Here is an 18,664-nt window from a genome sequence, read left to right on the forward strand (position 1 = left end):
GCCCATTCATCAAAGGGAGACAGACACTTGGACAAAGTTGCCCCCTCCCCTTTTCTCCCACCCCCAGCTCCCAGGGCTCCGCTCCCCCCAAAACGAACTGTCTTCACGGGCAGTTCAAATTCTCCCCCCAAAACGAGGTCGAGCCGGGGATTAGAAAAGAGAAAAAATTATTCGTTGGCCATTTCTTTTCGTTATTGGTCCTCCGCAGCCTTCCGTCCTGGCCCCCTTCGCTCCTCATGAATAAAAGAAAAGTCCGAACCTATCAGATCTCGTCGGCTGCCTCCTCCTCCTCCTCCTCCTCCTCCTCCTCCTCCTCCTCCTCCTCCTCCTCCTCCTCCTCCAGTTGAGCACTTTTGCACAACTTACCCAGCTGATCGCTCGCGCCCCCTCGCTTTTCCTCTTCTCTTCCCCAACCCCTCACTCCCGAGACCCAAGGAGGCGCTAGCTCGCTCCTCCAGTCGGCCCGGGGACGAGCGCGAGGGAGCCTGGCGCAGGGGGTGGAGGAAGGCGCGGGAGGCGGGAGGGAGGGAGCCGGAGCCAGGGCATAAATATATAAATAAAGAGGAAAAGAAATCCGCTCCGCAGCCTCCCGGCTCAGGAACTTTGGCCCCGAGTGCGGGAGCGAGTGGCTCTGCAGTCCGAGGCCGGGGCCCGGGATCCGGCCGCGTCCCGTCCCCTGCGCCGCCGGGCCTGGTGGCCCAGCTCTGCCTGGCGCATCCGCGCGCACAACTTGTGGCCGAGCCCCGCCGGCGGAGGCGGACTTGGGGTTGGAGTGTTTGTTTGTTTGAACTTCCTCGTCGCCACCTTCCCTCCCCCCACCTCCGCCCCCACCTCACCCCCCTCCCCAGCTTCTGGACGCGTCCGACTGCAGCCGGGGTGGGGGGGTGGGGTAGGGAGTGCGTGGAGGGAGGAGGAAGAGGTTAAAAAAAAAAGGAGAAGAAGAAGAAGAAGGAGGGAAGAAAGATCGCAGCCGGGGGAAAGGGAGCGGACGGGAGGCGATTTTTGCCGACTCTGGATTTGTCCCCGGCGTGCGCGAGCATGGCGGCCCTTCCCGGCGCGGTACCCAGGATGATGCGACCGGCTCCGGGGCAGAACTACCCGCGCACGGGCTTTCCCCTGGAAGGTAAGAGTGCCCAGGCTGGCCCGGCCGGACTCCTCCGCCCGCCACTCGAGCTCCCTGGAGGTGGCGATCTCCTGGGGCGGCGGGGGCGGGGGCAGGAGCCGTGGGTCCCGCACCCCGTGTGGGTCCAAGTCGGGGCGCGGGGCCCAGGAAGTTTCGGGGGCTGACACTTGTCCGTCTCTGCGTGGGTTTCACTGACCCGCAGCCTCGGCCTCAGAGGTCGCGGACCGCTGGCCTTTCCCCGCAGGGCGGAGCTCCCGGTAGAGTTCAGCTTCTGGTAAACCCGGGTCCCCGTGGATTTCCGATCTTCCCACTATTTCAGACACTTCTTTCCGGATAGTTTTCCAGCCCCCGGCGCTCACCGGCTCCGGGGTTTCTCCTCTAGTTTGGAATTGTTCTTTTCGCTACCGGGATGTTCTTCCAATCCCTTTTATTTCGAAATACCAACAATGTGTGCTGCTCTGTGGACCTCCCAAGGCCATCCGCTTCTTCCAAAGCCGCCCTCCACCGCTCCTGCTTTTTGACCTGCCAACAAATTAATTTGAAATCTTAAATAGTAACGACCGTTTTTCTCCCCAAAACTTTTCACTACCCGAACTCGGCACATCTCCCAGGAGCGAACCTCCAGATAGCGAGCGGGGCACGACAATGTGCACCCCGGGGGAAAGTGCTCATTTTCTAACGCGTCCTCCTAAGCACGTCCAGCGGCCGTGGAGAGCCCAGAGGATGGGCAGCGAGAGGGCTCCCGGCGGGGGGAAAGGGCTGGCCAGGCTGGGAGCGGAGGCCCTTCCCCGCATTTTTGTTCTCTTTTCTTTTTGAACTAACCAAGAGCTTCAACCTGTCACTGAGGGATCATTTGGCTTCTGGGGGTAGGCAGCCCCCGGTGTCTTGGGGAAGGAGTTAGAGATGTGTGCGACTTTTATTTTTCCATCACTCTTCCTGCGATTGTTGGAGCCCCCATGTGCGGGAGGAAGGCGAGAGAAGGCCGGGAGCGGGGTGGGCGGGCAGGCAGCCTGCGATCGGGGAGGGGGGCCCCTCGGGCCCAGAGAAGGCGCCGGGTCCCTGAATTAGACCGGGGCGAAGAGAGCGGCTCCGTGATCAAGTGCGCGCGAGCAGCCACGCAGGCGGGAGGGCGCGCAAGCCCGGGGATTTGCCGCAGCACTCTCCTGGAGCCAATGCCAGTGAAACCGCGGCTGAGGACGCGGCGCGGATTAGAACAATATTTGCCCAACATGACGCAGAATACTGAGAAGAGCCGAGCGCCGGTCGCTAAAGAGGCTCTTGAATATAAAGTTGGGCGCTCGAGAGCTCTCCAGCGCTAATGGCATATCCCGCCACGGAGACCGAGTGACTCTGACTTGGCGACGCACGATTTCTGATTAAATCCGAGGGTGGCTTCAGACACCTACTTTTACAAAGAGAGGTGGGGGCCTCCCGGGAGAGCGAAGGAGGGGGCGGCAGGAAGAGCCCTGCAGCCGAGCCTCTTCTCGCCCCCTCCCTTCCAATTATACCGACAGCTCCCTCCACTCTGGCGGCTGTGAAATCGTTCTAATCTTCCAGATCTCCGCAGCCGCCGAGTCCCCAAATTGGGGGGATCGAGGCCGGATTAGTGCACCGGGTGTCCCCCAACCTTCTGTGAGAAAATTGTGTAGACTTTGCATTAAGGCGACCCGTGCCTGCCGTTCTCCTTCCTCAGAACACGGCGGGGCTGTCTGCCTTCCTGGTTCTCAAAGTCACCCACACCCTTGGGATGGTGGCCCATCTGTGTTCAAGCAGAGCCTGCAGGGACCGCGCATGGGTTTCTGAGCCGGATGGTTTGGAGCTTGCTGGCAGTGGGATGTGTCCCCCAGTTGCTCCAAAACGAAATTAAAACTTTGAGAGTGATTGGAAACAAGGGGGCTCCCCGAGGCACAGCCAGGTGCCTGGGGAGACAGCTCCGTGCATCACTGTGTCACTGACCCTGGGCCGTTCAGCCACGGGTAGGTCAGGTCGCTGCTCAAGCTGAGCTGCAGAGGCTAGGACTCAACCAGCCCTTTGTAGCCACCAATAAAGTGGATCAGTCACAAGTCTCGGGGGATCGTGGAACTGATAGGATCCGATGGGCCGCATCTCATCAGTAATTGGCATCTCTGGGGGACAGACAGCCAGTGCCCCAGAGGTCTTTAGAGCACCGCCAGGCTCATTCCTCTGCAGTGTCCCTCTCCTCGCCAGGTGTGTGTCATCCTTTGGTGTGGCAGGGTAAGGGCACAAGGCCTGTGTGACTTCTCCCTCCACTCCCACAGGTCCTCCTTCCCCACAGTTCCTTCCCACCTCTGACTACCCAAGTGGCTCTGGATGTGGGGAGATCCGGGGTGAGAGGTCTTGGGGCTCCAGCAGCCCGAGTCCCCAGGGCAGTCAGCCAGCGTCTCCTCCCTGTCCTCACCCAGGTCTCTCTCTCTTCCCTCTCCAGTGTCCACCCCGCTTGGCCAAGGCCGGGTCAATCAGCTTGGCGGGGTCTTCATCAACGGGCGACCCCTGCCTAACCACATCCGCCACAAGATTGTGGAGATGGCCCATCATGGCATCCGGCCCTGTGTCATCTCCCGCCAGCTGCGGGTCTCCCATGGCTGTGTCTCCAAGATTCTCTGCCGCTACCAGGAGACTGGGTCCATCAGGCCTGGGGCCATCGGCGGCAGCAAGCCCAGAGTGAGTGTCTTTGCCGCAGAGGCTGGCAGCAGGCCTCCCCACGGCCGGGACCCTGGCTGCCACCCCTTGTGCTACTCCTGTGTGTCATACACCGGCACTGGGGTGTCTGTATGCTCTCCATGGGAAGCACAGTGGGGAGTGTCCCCCACCCCAGATAAGTCCCCATTATTTCCCCATTATTTGAATTTCTCAGGGAGGGAAGGGAATGACAGGTCTAGGTTGTCCCTGACTTTGAGGCTAATAAACTATCTCTGGACTGTCCCTGCAACTACCCCAAGTCTCTGCTGCTACCCCAGACCGGGGGAAATCTCTGCCTTCCGGTGATGGTGAGGGGAGGTCCTGGGGTGCTAATTAGGTTGTATTTTATTACCCATCCCTGCTCCCTACCCAGCTGCCTTCCTGGGAGCCAGGAACTAATTTCTTGAAAGAACAGAGCCAATCTTGGAAGGGGAGCCTGGTGACCAGAGCCACCAGCCTGGCCTGGGGCTCTCGGGAGGTTGGTATTAAAAGTATCTCCCTTCCCCCACCCCATCTGTCCACTCCTCCTCTCCCACCTCCACCTCTGAAGCAGGTGGCGACTCCGGATGTGGAGAAAAAGATTGAGGAGTACAAGAGGGAAAACCCAGGCATGTTCAGCTGGGAGATCCGGGACCGGCTGCTGAAGGACGGGCACTGCGACCGCAGCACGGTGCCCTCAGGTGAGAAGGCAGCTGAGCCTGGGAACCTGCCAGCCCAAGGCCGGGGCTCAGGGTGTGGGGATGGAGGGGAGAAAGAGTGGGGAGTGGTGGTTCCCAGGGACCTTGAAGCAGAGAAGGGAGGAAGAGGGAGCAAGAAGACAGAGAGCAGTCGTGAATCCAACAGAAAGGAGGATGATCGAGAAGAAAGTTAGGAGAGAGGGCAGGAAGAAAGGAAGGTAGGGAAGGAAAGGACGGCCGACAGGCAGGTGGGAGGAAGGAAGGGGGAGGAGGGGAGAGAGGGCCAGAAGTTATCCTAGAGGAGCTCCCTTGGAGCCATCTGGAAGTGGCCCAGAGGAGAGACCTGCCCCAGGAGGGCTGCTGTCTGCCCTATTTCCTGGACCCCTCTCCCCAAATCATCATTTCCATTCTCTGGCTACCACCACCCACCAGTGAGTCCCCAATTCAGAGGCCCCAAATCACCATAACAGGGAAAGTAGGTGTGTGTGTGTGTGTGTGTTGTGTGTGTGTGTGTTGTGTGTGTGTGTGTGTGTGTGTGTGTGTCCATGTGCATTCAGACATGCAGGCCAGGACACACCTGAGCCTGGACAAGGCAGCAGCAGGAATTGGGGGCACTTCTAGGAGGAGTGGGTGTGGAGGGCAGCATCTAGGGTGTGAGGCCGAGTCGTGTGGGACATGGGACATGGGACTGTGTGGGAAGGCACTGGGTGGGTGCCTCAGGTGTGCTGAGGGTCCCTGTGAGTAGGTGCAAATGCTGACGGCCTGGGGAGTGCTGTGGGGTGGGGGTTCCCCACTTCTCCTTTGCCCAACAACTTATACTTGCTCTTTTGCCTTTGAATTTCTGAGGTTTAGTGAGTTCGATTAGCCGCGTGCTCAGAATCAAGTTCGGGAAGAAAGAGGAGGAGGACGAAGGGGACAAAAAAGAGGACGATGGCGAGAAGAAGGCCAAACACAGTATCGACGGCATTCTGGGCGACAAAGGTAGGAAACTGCCAGGGCCCGTTGACCACGGAGCCCGCGCCTTCCCACGCTCCTCCTGGGGGCCTGTGGCTCGCTCCTGCTGCCCCAGCGCCTAGGACAGAGCTCGTGCGGAAAAACTTGCAGGCGGCCGGCAGCCGGGAGCTTTCCAGGCTTTGCGGAGAGCGCCCCCTCGGTGCGCCCCGGGCCGCGGCAGGGTGCGGAGCCGCGTCTCCTCTGCCAGGCAACCGGGCCGCGGGGAGGAGCGGAGCGCGCCGCGGCTGTGCATCCCCTGCGCGCGCGGGGTCTCCCCGGGTACGCGCGTCCTCGGGGCTGGCGTTTGGGCTGCTTGTCCCGCTGTTGATCAATTATTTATAGGAAACTTGGGGAAGGCGGGGAGGGGGGCGAAGAAGGAGGAGCTGGCCCGCGGCTCCCTAAATGAATTTGTTAACCAGACCCGCACAGCTCTCTAAACGGTCCCTTGAAACCCCGCCTGACAGTTGACTGACCGCTGCAATCAATAAAAATTAGCGAGGGCAGGGCGGCCGCCTGGCTCTCAGTCCCGCGTCGCCAGGGCAGAGTGGCGGGCGGAAGGGTGCCTTCCTCTCTGGCGTTCGCGGATGGGGCGGGGAGTGGAGGCCAAGTTCCCAGATGTCGTCCCCGGGCGGGGGACCCAGGCGCCACACACCCTCTCCCCACCCTTGGCGAGGCTGGGGCGCGGGGCTGCAGTCTCAGCACAGGGCCCAGCTTTCCCCCGCGACCCGAGGAAGGCGTTTTCTCTTTCAAGCGTCTGCACGCCCGGGGAAGGGGACTTGCTTTTGTTACAGACGGAGAAGTTTCGAGGAGGAAGGGAAAGTCTTTGCCCTTCACCCCTCCCTCGCGGTTCTCTTGGAGACTGGGTCTGTGTGCACCGAGTGGGGCCCAGGGGAGAAGTGCAAAGACCCAGAGCCACAAAGACCGATCTGGGGAAAGGAGGGCCCCCAAACACCCGCAGGGAGGGAGAGAATCGGAAGACAGCGGTCCTAGGAACCGGCGAAACCGTGGTTTTTGGAAAAAGTGGGCGAGCCATTTTGTTCGGGTCTCCTTCCTTCCAGAGGCTTCTGCCGGGGCACCCCTCTCCCAGCCTCCCGAGCACTCCCAGCCAGGGCTCTCTCCGGCTCTCGGCAGTCCCTCCCAACCTTGAAGATGAACTTCACAGACAAAGCCCGCTTCCAAAGACGACTCCCAGCCAGGGAGGCCCAGCCCCCACCGGCCTAGTCCGAGGGGGAAGGATTGGGGGGTGGGCGGCCCCGCGTGAGAGCTGCTCTGAGCAGGGGAAGGGGCGGGCTATTGACATTCGGGGCCCCTAGTGGAGCCGCAGTCCCGCCCGGGACAAAGGGCGAGGGAAGAAAGGGAGCGAGCAGCGCCTCGCACCCCGCTGTGCTGGGCCTGCCGAGGGGCCTCGGGTCTGCCGATGGAGCAGCCCAGCACCGCCAAGGAGCCCTGTCTCGGCCAGACCGCCTGTCGCACAGCCCTGGGACCCCTGCGGGGGGACCCAGTGCTGACTCAAGTTCCTGCTGGAAAGACTCGTGGGAGACTTTTTGTACATGAAAAAAAATGGCTGGTCAGGGACAGGAACTGGAGTGGTCATGCCCAGCACCTCTCCAGTTATCCCTGCCAGAAGTGGAGGGGGGTCTGGACTTACGTGGAAAGACTTCAGGGGTGTGGGTCTGTCTGTCTGTCAGTCTGCGAGGAAGTACCAATAGGTAAATTTTCTCTGAGAAAGGCAAGGGGCAAGGGAGAGGAAGGAAAGGGACACATGGGGTCTGTGACTCAGGGAGTCTGGGCACTTCCAGAGCTGGTCTGGCTTTACGAAACCAGGGAGCGGGCCACTTCGCTGGAGAGAGGTTTTCCCTGTAAAAGAGCCAGGAAGCGCTGAGTCTCCAGGGTCTACAGAGCAGCCTGGTGGCTCCAGATGGGGGAGGCTGGGGACACAGGTGCTGAGTCTGGAGGGGCTTCACAAACCAGATGACCTCACGGGGCGGGCCTGTGTCCAGAAAGCCCTCTGGGTTTTGAGTCCTGATGGGCGCGTGGGGCGCTGTGATGTTGTGCTGGATGGTCGCCTTTGCTTCTCTCTCCGTGTGGCTGTCACCCACCCGCCTAGGGATCAGAGTGCCCTTGCACTTGTATCTGCGACAGTGGGGTTCTGCCGGGTCCGAAGTGTGATGCCCGTGGGTGTGAATAGGCATTTGATGGCACAGACGAGAGGCGCCGCCTGTCCATCTCTGGACAAATTGTATCAGTTAGCTGTCCCAGTGTGGGGTGGTCAGCAGACATTCTGATGAACCCCTCACCTTCCTCCCAGACCCTAGACATCCGTGTCATGGCCAAGTTAAAGATGGGGGGGGGGGAGAAAGAAAGAAAAACCTCCCAACCTTCCCCCAAGCTGTCCAGGTCAGGAGAGGCGGAGAGGCAGAGAGGCCCCGTGGGCAGAGCAGGGGGAGGGGTGCATACCCACAACTTTGTTTTTTGGCTTCTTGGTCTTGATAAATGCTTTCTCCGGGGGTTGCCCCTCTCGTGGCAGGGAGCCGCCAAAGAAGGGGTTTAAGAGCTCTCTTCTTTAAGCGCTAAAGAGAGATCCCTCCCTGAGTCCGTTTTTCCCTATCGTCCGCTTGGCATTTAATAATGTTAAGACTTATTAGAGCTGGTAATGAAAACTGGGGCTGTTGAATAGGAAACTGTGTTGGAGAGGGGTGTAATAGCTTCCAGGCATGGTAAGAAACTATTTATCCGCAATCAGTCCTCACTCTCAGAGTTTGAAGCACAAACGTTAAGTTGAAGGGTTTTAAAGCAGATTAAATTGAGCTTTTATTTCTGTGCACTTTCATCTCTGAACAGCTCACTCCTGCTCCCCTTGGGCTGATATTCATGAGACTGCTCGTGTTTTTTTTTTTTCTTTTTTGCTCTTATCCTTGTTAAGACTGAGTTATTAGGATTGTTGGTTGTATGAATTCTCAGACCACTGCCGATAGGTGCCCCAGCCAAGCTCTGCTCACCTGGGGAGGAGGGTGGACAGTTCTGTACCATCTCTCCCTCTCTGCCCCACCCCTGTCCACTTAGATGCTCTCCTCTGCACCCCTTTCTCCAAGGATCAGGGGGTAGGCAGGCCGGCCATGGAGCCAACAGGAAGAAGGTCTGAGGAGCAAAGAGGAAGAAAAAAAAATATTCCCAGAATCTGAGCTCAGAGATTCTTGTGAGGAATCTGATAGGGGCTTGCAAAGGGTCAACCGCTTCCTCTGTAGGAGCTGGGGGCTGGGTGTGTGTAAAGAAACCAGCAATAATGTAAACAACAATAGCAACAGAAACCAACAGTCACCTAGAGCTGTGGGCAGCTGTCAGTGCAGGAGTTGAAAGCACAGCTGACCAGATCTGACACCAGGCTCCACTCTGGCCTCTAGGACCAGAAGCCCATCGAGGTTACAGTGAACCTGGACCCTGAGCAAAGTGACCGGAGTTGCTTTCTTGTGGCCAGAATAAAACTCTGAGAGTCAGAGTCCCCTTTGGAGAATCTGCAGATTTTCTGGGTCTGAAAGACCATCATGGGAGGTGTGGGGGGGTGGGCTGGGGGGGGTCCAGGAGGGGATGAGCCAGATTTGTTTTTCTTTGCTTTTATCCTTAATTTATTTTTAAGGCTGTAAACTTACAGGTGTGGAGTGGGAAGTGACGGGGAAGACGGGGAAGGAGGGGAGAGCCCGGAGTGTGGGTTTTAGACACTTGTAAAGGGAGGTGGGAAACAATTTAATTTGGCAGCAGCGATAGCGCTAATGCGGTTTTCGGTGGTTTGCTACACTGGAGGAAGCTGTTTTGATTGTGTGTACAAGGACCTGCCAAATTTAATTAGGCTCCGGGGGAGCGAATGAATAGGGGAAGGGGGGCCCGGCTCCCCTTAGCCCACACTTCCCCCCCTCCCGGGCTCTACACCTGGAAGGGACATTGTCAGTGGTCTAGGTGAAGTCGGCAAAGGGAGGGGTCCCGGAGGGAGCGAGGCCTTGGGAGAGGGGGCGAGGGAGGGGAAGCAGATAGACCATTTATCAAGAAACAATCTGCATTGATTTAAACCAACAAGTTCTCTCCTCTGTAAATGTGTGTTTAGAGAAAGGTAATTGACACTCCACCAAATCAAAGGATTACCCCGGGTTGGCAATCTAATCAAACAGAGTCCAGGCGGGATTTGAAGCTGTTCAGAGTGGGATCAGCTTCGCATAATGGGGGCTCCGAGGAAGATGGGAGGGTGTCAGGCAATTCCCCGGCTTTAGGCAGCGCTCGGCGGTGGATCTTCAGAGACCAGAGGGAAGGAGGGAGGGGGCCGCGAGGCTCCGGCGGCCCAGGCGGGGGATGGGGCGGGAGGGGTGCGGGGCGGCGCGCCATATCCCGGAGGAGGGGGCTCCCGGCGAGGGGGCGAGCCCACACTGGGCTGACAAGGCTCCCCCTTTTCTTCCCTCCATCCCCCCGACCGAAGAAGAGGGGGGCAGGAGGGAGCGGAGACTAAGGAAGAACAACAATGAGGAGATAACTGTTACAAAGGCAAACACTGGCGCTCGCGCGCGCGCAGCCCCAGAACCCGCGGTAAATAAACAAAGTCGGCAAAGTGTTTGCCAGATAAACTCGTGCCTAAATCGAGTGTGACGGGCAAGGAGAGAAGAGACAGAAGGAGATAAGGTTGGAGGGGGAATGAACGAGCATAATCTAATAGAAGACATTTAGAAAACAAACTTTAAACAAGGGAGAACAGGCGAGCCGGGCGTAATTATCCGCCCCAGAGAGCGGGGAAGCCGTCGGGGGACCGGGCGGGGGTGGCGGGCCTGGGAGCCGCGGCGGAGCTGGGTTGGGGGGGTGTCTTTGGGACTCCACGGGGAACCTGGAGAGGGTCCCCCGGGCGCGCCAGGATAGGGGCTCGGCTCCCGGGTGGAGGCTCCGGCGCAGCCCCAGCCTCCGGATCGCCGGCGCGTCTAAAGGAGCGGGTCCCCCGCTGCGAGGGCGTGCGGGCTTTGTGTTCACCTCGGGGCACGCACCGCCACACACCGGCTGTTTCAAGGCGTTTGTACCTAAAAGACTCGTGTGCACGGCGCAGCAGTTAAAGGAATTAGATATTTACCAGTTTGAAATAAGCCTGGCTAAGAAGAGAGGAGAGAGACATTGAAAAGATGAGGCTGGGGGAAGACTTCAAACGAATTCATCATTTGGAATGGTGGAAGGGAGATTTACCCGACAGTATTGGGAAGTTATTTAGATATTAATAACACATTTTCCTGAGGCGCGACCACGGCAGCCATCTGCGCTGCTCTCCGAGCTATTTGGCTGGGTAAAATATGGGCGTCTCAAATGTTGGGACGAGATAACGCAATCAGGCTAACCCTGGTCCTAAGACGGCATCGCAGCGTTAAACCCGGATTAACCTCCCCCACCCCCGCCCCCTCCCCTTTCACAGCTTTCCAAATTTTCAGAGGAATCTACATGGAAGGATTTAAAAGCACATATAACAGTAGACTTAGAGCAGTAAGGTGATTATTTGGGTGTTTTTTTCCTTTCCTTAAGGAATATTTTTCTGAAAATGATAGTTGTCACACACTACATATAAATAATATATCAAACGTATTTTTAATAGAGAGAGGGGGGCTGAGCAAGTACAGTTTCCTTCCAGGTTACCTCTTTGGAGTCCCCGTTTAGTGTTGTTTTATCACTATCAATAAAGTTGACAGAGGCCTCATTCTGTGTTCCCGGGGAAGGGCATCTGAGGATAGGAACAGAAATGTACCAAGTCCTGGCGTTGGCCCTGGAGGCTCCTGGTCTCCACCAGACACACGGTACCCCCGGAAGGCACGGGGCCTGGCCAGGGAAGGCTCCCGGCAGGCACCGGGGAGAGACCCCAAAGGGAAGGTGCTCCAGAGGCTCTAGGGCCTTGAAGGCCATGACTAAGGGGGAGCACATTCCAAGAATTCCAGAAGAATACCTCTTCCTCCCTCCCACTGCAGACTAATGGGGTAATTAGGCGGTGGCCTTGAGGATGGGGGTGAGGCCACTGGGAAGACCGGGGTGCCCCCTCAGGTTGTGCTGTCCTGGCCCTGGGCTCTCCTTCCCCCGCCTTCCCCCTCCCCCCAACTCTGGCTGAAAGAGGAAAAGGTGGAAATGGGGTCAGCACTTTCTGACCTGCTCTGGAGGGATTGGCCCCACTGGGGTCGGGCAGGGGAGGGAGGGAACTCGCCTTTCCAAATCGAATCAAGGCAGAACGGTGACCTAAGGGAGGAACTTCGCCATTAATAGATAGATCTCTCCAAAACTTCAAACAAAGTGGGGTGGGGGAGAGGGGAGGCCGGGAAGGGGTCCGGAGAAAGCGCAGGGGGACTCCTAGCCTGTGAAGGGGAGGGGCCTGGGGAGGAAGAGAAGGGGTCGAGGGCAAAGGGGAGGTGGGGGCCAAAGGAAGGGGTGTGGGGACGGCTTGCAAAGGCGGGGTGGGCCGCAGATGGAACTGCAGCCCCTGGGGAGCGGAAAATCCTCCACCCGCCACTGCAGCAGCGGGAGGGGTGAGGGGAAGCTGCGGGCGCCCCCAATCCAGCTCAGAAGCCCCAAGTGGCATTCCCGGGCGCCTTGGGGGCTGGTGCCGGTCCCTTCTCGGCAGCTAAGCTGAGTCAGGTTGCGTTGTAAGGGGCCGGGAGGCGGCTGCAGAGCTCTGCGAGCCTGCTCCGGTGAACTGACCCGGTTCCCCGGGTCTGCGGGTCACTTAGGGACCCCTCAATGACTTGGCCGCCGGGGCCCTGGAGGAGCGCTGGGCTCGAGCCCGGGCGGAGACCCAGGGAGGGGTGGGAAGAGGCGGTGGACGGACAGCCGCGGAGGGGGGTCGAAAAGTGAGAGAGGAGGAGAGCAGAGCGCGTCCGCAGAGGCCCAGAGACAATCCGGAGGAGCGCGGAGCGCGGGAGACAGAACGTGCCCGGAGCTCGGCTCGAGGACTCGGCGGGGCGAAGGGGCCGAGGGAGGCGCGGAACAACCGGAAGACAGACAAAGAGTCGCCGAGTCGCCGAAAGGCTGGCCCTGGGACCGGCAGATCCGGAGAGACCGTGGGGCTTAGACGGAGGCCGCAGGAGAGCGCGGGCGGAGAGGGCGAGCGCGCGGAGCCGGGCGGCGGGGCAGCGGGAGGCGGGGAGCCGCGGCCGCCCTTTTGATCCTGCGCCGCTTCGCCTTATCAGAAGCGCTTTCGGTGACACGGGCACAAAGGCAGTTCATCATATTACAGCGCGGCCCGGCGGCTCGCTGCGATCCCGCCGCTTAATTAGAGGCGGGCGCGCGGGGCCGGCGGGGCGGGCGGGAGGCCGACTGGGAGCCGGGCGCAGGGCAGGGGCGGCCCGCGCGCCTGGCGGAGTCGGGACGCGGAGCCAGGGGGCGGGAACCCTCATTCAGAGCGTCGCTAAATAAACACGCCAGCCCGGGTTTCACTGCCACGAGAGCGAGGCTCGCCGCCTTCCGGTGGAGCAACCGCCCCTTCTAAGTTCTCGGCTTTGAGAAGGGGTGGCGCCCAGGCCCCTGTCCCCACTCCCAGGCTGCGCGCGGGTAAGGGCCAGGGGACCACCCAGCACACTCGTGCAGCTCCGGGTCCAGCTACCCGCGGCCGAGTGTTCGATTCCCTTGTTTACTGTCTACACTCCCGGCCTAAACCCAGTGTCGGGTCTGGTGGGAACCCCGAGGGGACAGTGCACAGCTGGTGTGGGGGGGAGTCTACTGTCCAACTCAGTGATGTGGTAACTTTTCACTTAGCCTCTCTGGGCCTCAGTTTCCTCCCGTGAGCAGAGAATCAGGCTAAGAGAAGGTTTTTATTCTTCAGGGATTGGGATTCTTGCAGTCCTTTGAGACTCGGATAACACCTTAAAAAGGAAAACAGAACTGCACCCTTCACCCAGGTCCACGGGCCAGAATTCTGCACGCACTATAGAGAGGTCCTTGGGCTTCTTGTGATGACACCTCGTTCAGAACCCCCATCTGCCTGGGTCTCGAGCCTCCAGTGTTCTCAGGGGATTTCTGATTCCAGGAGTCCAAATTGAGCCTGCTCTCTGGGAGTGCAGCTTCCTCCCCTTTCCAAAACAGGCATTCAGTCCCACCCCTCCCCTCTCCATGAACTGGTTGAAAGTGTCCTTTTTAAGACATCTGCCTTAGGTGATAAGCATATATGCTGTCTCCCTCTTTGGTCATCAAAAGAGAGGGAAGGAAAGAAAGAAAAATGGAAGTGTCTTCCCAGAGATGAATACCATGTGAATCACTTCATGCATCCTAAAAATTAGTGAAGCACCTACTAGGTGCCAAACACTGTTCCTGACCTCAGGAAATTCTGAGCCAGGTGGTGGAGACAGTAAGCCCACAAATAAACAGATGTGTTTCATGCATGTGCTCCTTTCGAGTGACCTGGATCCCCCCACACACACACACCCTTGTGCCTGCCTCCTTTCCAGGCTGCCTGAGGATGTATCTGGGGTGTGGGAGTACGTGTTTGTGTGTTGGTTCAGGTCTGGGAGTGTGTTGGCGCTGGAGTCGAGTCTGGTGGCAGCCCCAAGCCAGAGGCACCTCCAGGCTCTGACTGGCTGAGCTGCAGGTTGCAGGGGGAGGCCGAGCGAGCCCTGGCCCGAGCCTCCCAAGCCTCATTCCGTGACTGCGCTCTTTGTCTGACTTTGCCAAAAGACCAGAGATCAAAAAGGCCCCGGCTGGGAGAGAAAAAAGGGGTGGGGTGCTGGGCGCAAGAAATGGCTCGGGAAAACTCCACCCTCAACTTTTGCGGGATGCACTCGGTGGGAGCCATGCCCTGCAGAGCCCCGGCTGGGCCGGCTGCCTTCCCCGCCTTCCCCGTGGTCCCAAGAGGGTGACAGGTGGACAGCCATCTCTATGGCTGCAGGTTCCAATCAGTGTGGAGAGAGCAACATTTGGGAGACCCTGTGGGGCGTGGGGGGTGGTGTGTCATGTTTGCAGTTTAGAGATTTGGGGCTGGGATCAGGCCTCTGGTTCCCTGGAAGCTGTTTTAAAGTCAGCGCGGATTTATCCGGGCTGCATAGAGGAGGAATCAATTTAAGCTAGAGTTTGTCTCCAAGGCCCTAGTTTTGGTTTCAGTGACCTTCTGGTTCCCAGTGGGGACTTTCGGAAGCACCTCCATCTCCAGGCTGTCTTGGAACCCGCGACCCAGCTCTGGCCAGTCTAGGTCACTGCGGTCAGCCTTAAGCATTAAGGCCCCCTCCTGCGCCCTCATCCTCGAAGTCTTCCTCCTCGCCTGGGCTTCTTGAGCTGGGATTTACCCTTCCAAGGGGCCCGAAATCCAGTACAAAAAAGAAATTCCAGTGGGGGGGGGCGGTGGGAAGGGGCGCCACAGGAAGAAACCCTTTTCTTCTGATTTTTGACCTCCCCACCCCACGGGCCAAAACCCCTTCCTCTCTCACTCCTGTTGCCGGCAGATGCCAAAATTCAGGGTTCCCCCGCTCCCACGTCGGCCATGGGGGGAAACTCTGAGTTAGTGCACCATCTCGGCATTTGTGGGATTTGTTGGAGGTGCTCAGAGTGAACTCCAAGCAAAAGGGCCCTGGAACTTTAATAAATGGGCTCCCTATTGCTATCTGTTTAGAGGACACCAAGAGGTTCAGCTGGAACCCTCTGAGAGGCACGGGACCAGCCACATGCTGCAAAGGCCTTTTGGGTCCCCCGCTCCCCAGAAGAGCCGGGCTATTCCTTTGGCTGGGCGGTGGGTTTGAACCCGGGAGCCCCTCCCGTCGGGGGAGCCTCAGTTTTCCTATCCGCCTAGTGGGGATGGAAGGGGCAGGAGGAAGCGAGGCCGGGCCCGCTGTCGGGAACCTGGTCGGCGGGTGGAGGCCGGAGAGGGAGGCTCGAGGGCTTGCCTCCTCCCCGCCCCCTGGCGCAGCCCCGCTCGCGCCTCAATGGCCACTTTAGAAATACAAACAACTTTAGAAATAAAGTAACCAAACCCCGAAAGGGACTTTGAAGGGGCGAATGCCTGGTGGCGCTGGACTGTGGTGTGGCCCGGCCCCGGCCTAATCCCGCTTTCATTTCCACCGACGGCCGCGGGGGAAGCGCTCCCGGCCTCCCGGCCCCTCAGGAGGCTGATTAGGCCACAAAGAGCCCCCATTATTCCGAGAAGAAAACCGGGGGGCGGCGCGGCGCGGGGGGAGCGCCCGCTATTGACTTAGTGGATGAAGTCAAGAGCCGCGCGCCGGGGGCCGGGGACGCGGGGGAGGGGCGGCGGCGCGACACCGCGGGACGCAGCGAACCCACAACAAAACCCGGCTCGATGGGGGCAGCCGGGCCGGCTGGGGGCTTGGGCCGTGGAGGGAGGGGGCAAAGGAGCTGGGCCTGCGCCCCTGTCGCCTAGAGTCGGTGGCTTGGGGGGCAGGGGGCTGGGGAAAGCCCTGTGTGTCGCTCAGTGCTGTGTGGTTAGGGCACAAGACTCGGTCTCCCAGGCCTTTCCTTCCTCCTTTGTGAGCCCCGGAAGTGGGTTACAGAGGTCTCTGAAAGTCACCCCAGCTGTGGCCACCTGCCGATCTGTGATGGGGGGTGGCTGGCGGGACAGAGGCCTCTGCTCTGGGAGGCTGTGAAGCCAGTTTCTGAAGGGAGGGGGAGGGGAGGGGGAGGAGAAAGAGCAGGTTGTCGCAGCTGAAAGGTCTGGGTCATTTTGAGTGAGGTACTCAGAGACCCTCAGTGTCCTCTTCTGCAAAATGGACCTAAGGAAGGCCATCTCAGGAGGTTGGGAAGAGTAAAGGCCACAGGGCACAGGGCAGATTGGGAGGCTGGATCAATATGACTCCCCACCTCCCGGCCTCCTGTGTTCCTCAGAGTCTTTCTCTCTGTGTAGAGGCCTTTCCCCCATGAAATCATGGCTGCTGGAAAGCACAGGGCTCTGTATCCGTAGGTGATCACCAAATGTGCACCCGGGAATGTGGGGGCATCTTCCCAGCCGGCAGAGGGCCAAGGGAGAGGCAGGGAAGGGCCAGTGCTTGGGGCCCTGCGGGTACTGTAAGATGGGGTAAGGACTTCTTCCAGGTGTAGAGGAGCCAGGTGAGCCGGACACAGGCCCTCAGCAATCCAGTCCTGATTGGCTCCCAGGCCTGGACGGGGCTCCCCCTCCACTCCGCCACAGCTATTTGTGAAGCCCCTGGCTCAGCGGGGCTGTCCTGGGAAGGACACCCCCCCCCAATTCCAGGTGTAGACTCATCAAGGGGCCAGTTAAGGAGTGAGGACTGATAGGGTGGTGAGGAGCAATGGAGGGATTTCAGCAGAGAATGTTCTGGAAGGTGTGAAGGTTGGTGCTGGGATCCAGGAGCAGAGGGAGATACAGAGGGGTCGAGGGCACAGAGGGTGAGTGCAGCCCGTGCTGCGGAGGGAGAGCGGGCAGCGCCCTCACCCCCAGACACCTCTGGCTGGATGCTCAGGATCATGATTGGCCACTAGGGCCATCCAGCCCCCCTCCAGCCTGGGATCCCAGAGGATGGAGCCAGATTGGAACGGGGCTTAGAGGAAAAGGTGAGTCCTAAGGATGAGACAGGAATGAGCCCCCAATGGGGGAAGGTCACCAGGGATGTTGGTGGTGGCCTTGGGACAGGTGCAAAATAAGATGGCGGGCGTCCCCTCCCGTCCCCACGGGTGCCGTGAGGCCTGCCCCACCCCTGCAGTCCCTCAGCGTTCTAGGTGGTCCCATTTCACAGAAGGGAAGACCCAGGCTCAGAGAGGCAGCCCAAGGAAGCCAGGGAGGAGCGCTCCCCCTTCCAGGGTCTGTGGACCCCGTGCCTTCACCTGAAGAGGCCCACGGGGACGGCCAGCAGCTCCTCTCCTTGCCCCACCTTAGACAGCTGCCCAGCCCCTCCCCCAGGCTTCTGAACCCGATCCTGAAGCCCAGGAGAGGAGGACCTTGGGCTTGGTAGACACACAGGCCTGACCCTCTGAGAGGTCCCCCCCCCCCCCCGAGAAAAACCCTTTGAGCAGGAAGGGAGCCAAGGCCCAGGGAGCAGAGGGCCTGACTGGAACCCAGGTCCTGAATGGCCATCCACCAGGCAGGGGAGAGGCCCTGGCTGAGCTCCGGCTGCTGTGGCACTCTGGATGTGCCCCTGTTGTCCTCGGGTTCTTGGTCCCTTTGTCTGAACAGTGGCCAGGCGGGATCCGCCCTGGGTCTCCAAACTGTGTTGCACGGAGCCTGGGTTCTGGGCAGGAGCTTCGGGGTGTCCCCCCGGCAGAGGAAGAAGTAAAATCCAGCTTCGGTTCCCCTGACAGAGGAAGCTCCGGGGAGGCGGGGTTTGTGCTCCCGGAGCAGGGACCTGGGTCCAGGCCACTCTGGGGGAGGGGGAGGGGAAGCTCTGTTTACACCCTCCTGGAATCAGGGCCCCCAGGCTGTGGTTATGGGTCTTCAGAGATAAGCTGATATTGCTTATCTGGTGACAAATGATTCTCCTCCTCTTCTATTGCCCCCATGAGGGAACTTTCTCTCCTGGCTGGGAGGTCTCTTTGCTAGAACAGGCAGGACTGGTCTCCAGACCCTGTCATTGGGTCTCTGCCTAGCTTGCTGTGTGACCAGGGAAGGCCATTACCCTCTCTGTGCTTTACTGGGATTCGGAGACTGGGAGCAGGGGTGGTGCTGTCCTGGGATGGCGTTAGAAGGAGGACGTAATGCAGAATTTGGGAGACGGAAAGACCCTTGAGCCAAGGAGGTGCCCCAGAGTCACCCACCTCTGCTCTGGTACCGAGCATTGCCTGGATTTGGGCACCTGACGGCAGTGGCGATGGGGTAACCCGCCCAGGTGATTTGATGGCCACCCCAGCTGAGAGCAAATGGCCCAGCATGACACCTTGTTTTCCAAATGGAGAATATGAGGCCCAGAGAGGGAAAGGAAGATGTTCCTTGTTGCCCAGCAAAGTTAAAAGAGCACAGGACCAGGCTCCAGATGGCTGGACCAGGCACCGTGAATGGGACACCTCCTTTTGCTGTCACTTGCCCCTGTTGAGAGTCTCATCCACCAGGGTGCTATGCTGGGAGCAGCAACTCTTGCCCGTGCCAGGAGACAGGCACCCAGGCACTGGGCTCTGCCAGCCAAGGGGACTGGGGACGGCTCCCTGGATTCAGGGCGGTCGACTCCCCACGCCACCCCTGCTGTGGCTCCCGGGAGCAAGTCAGGTCCCTGCTTTTGGTCTTAGTTTTTCC

General features: G+C 59.4%; 1 protein-coding gene across 2 annotated transcripts in view; it reads left to right on the plus strand.

Moving 5' to 3' along the window:
• The first annotated feature begins 953 nt into the window (after positions 1-953).
• Positions 954-18,664, plus strand: part of Pax7 (paired box 7) — an 89,005-nt gene continuing 71,294 nt past the window's right edge. The window contains exons 1-4 of one of the 2 annotated variants that reach the window (XM_026400815.2): positions 954-1,123; positions 3,570-3,805; positions 4,374-4,503; positions 5,347-5,481. In XM_026400815.2, coding sequence (XP_026256600.2) covers positions 1,039-1,123; positions 3,570-3,805; positions 4,374-4,503; positions 5,347-5,481 — 586 coding nt within the window. In that variant the 5' untranslated portion in view covers positions 954-1,038. The remainder of the gene's footprint in view (positions 1,124-3,569; positions 3,806-4,373; positions 4,504-5,346; positions 5,482-18,664) is intronic. The other variant, XM_026400818.2, reaches the window with a different exon arrangement.

This window comes from Urocitellus parryii, chromosome 11, assembly GCF_045843805.1.
Source record: "Urocitellus parryii isolate mUroPar1 chromosome 11, mUroPar1.hap1, whole genome shotgun sequence".
Taxonomy (NCBI): domain Eukaryota; kingdom Metazoa; phylum Chordata; class Mammalia; order Rodentia; family Sciuridae; genus Urocitellus; species Urocitellus parryii.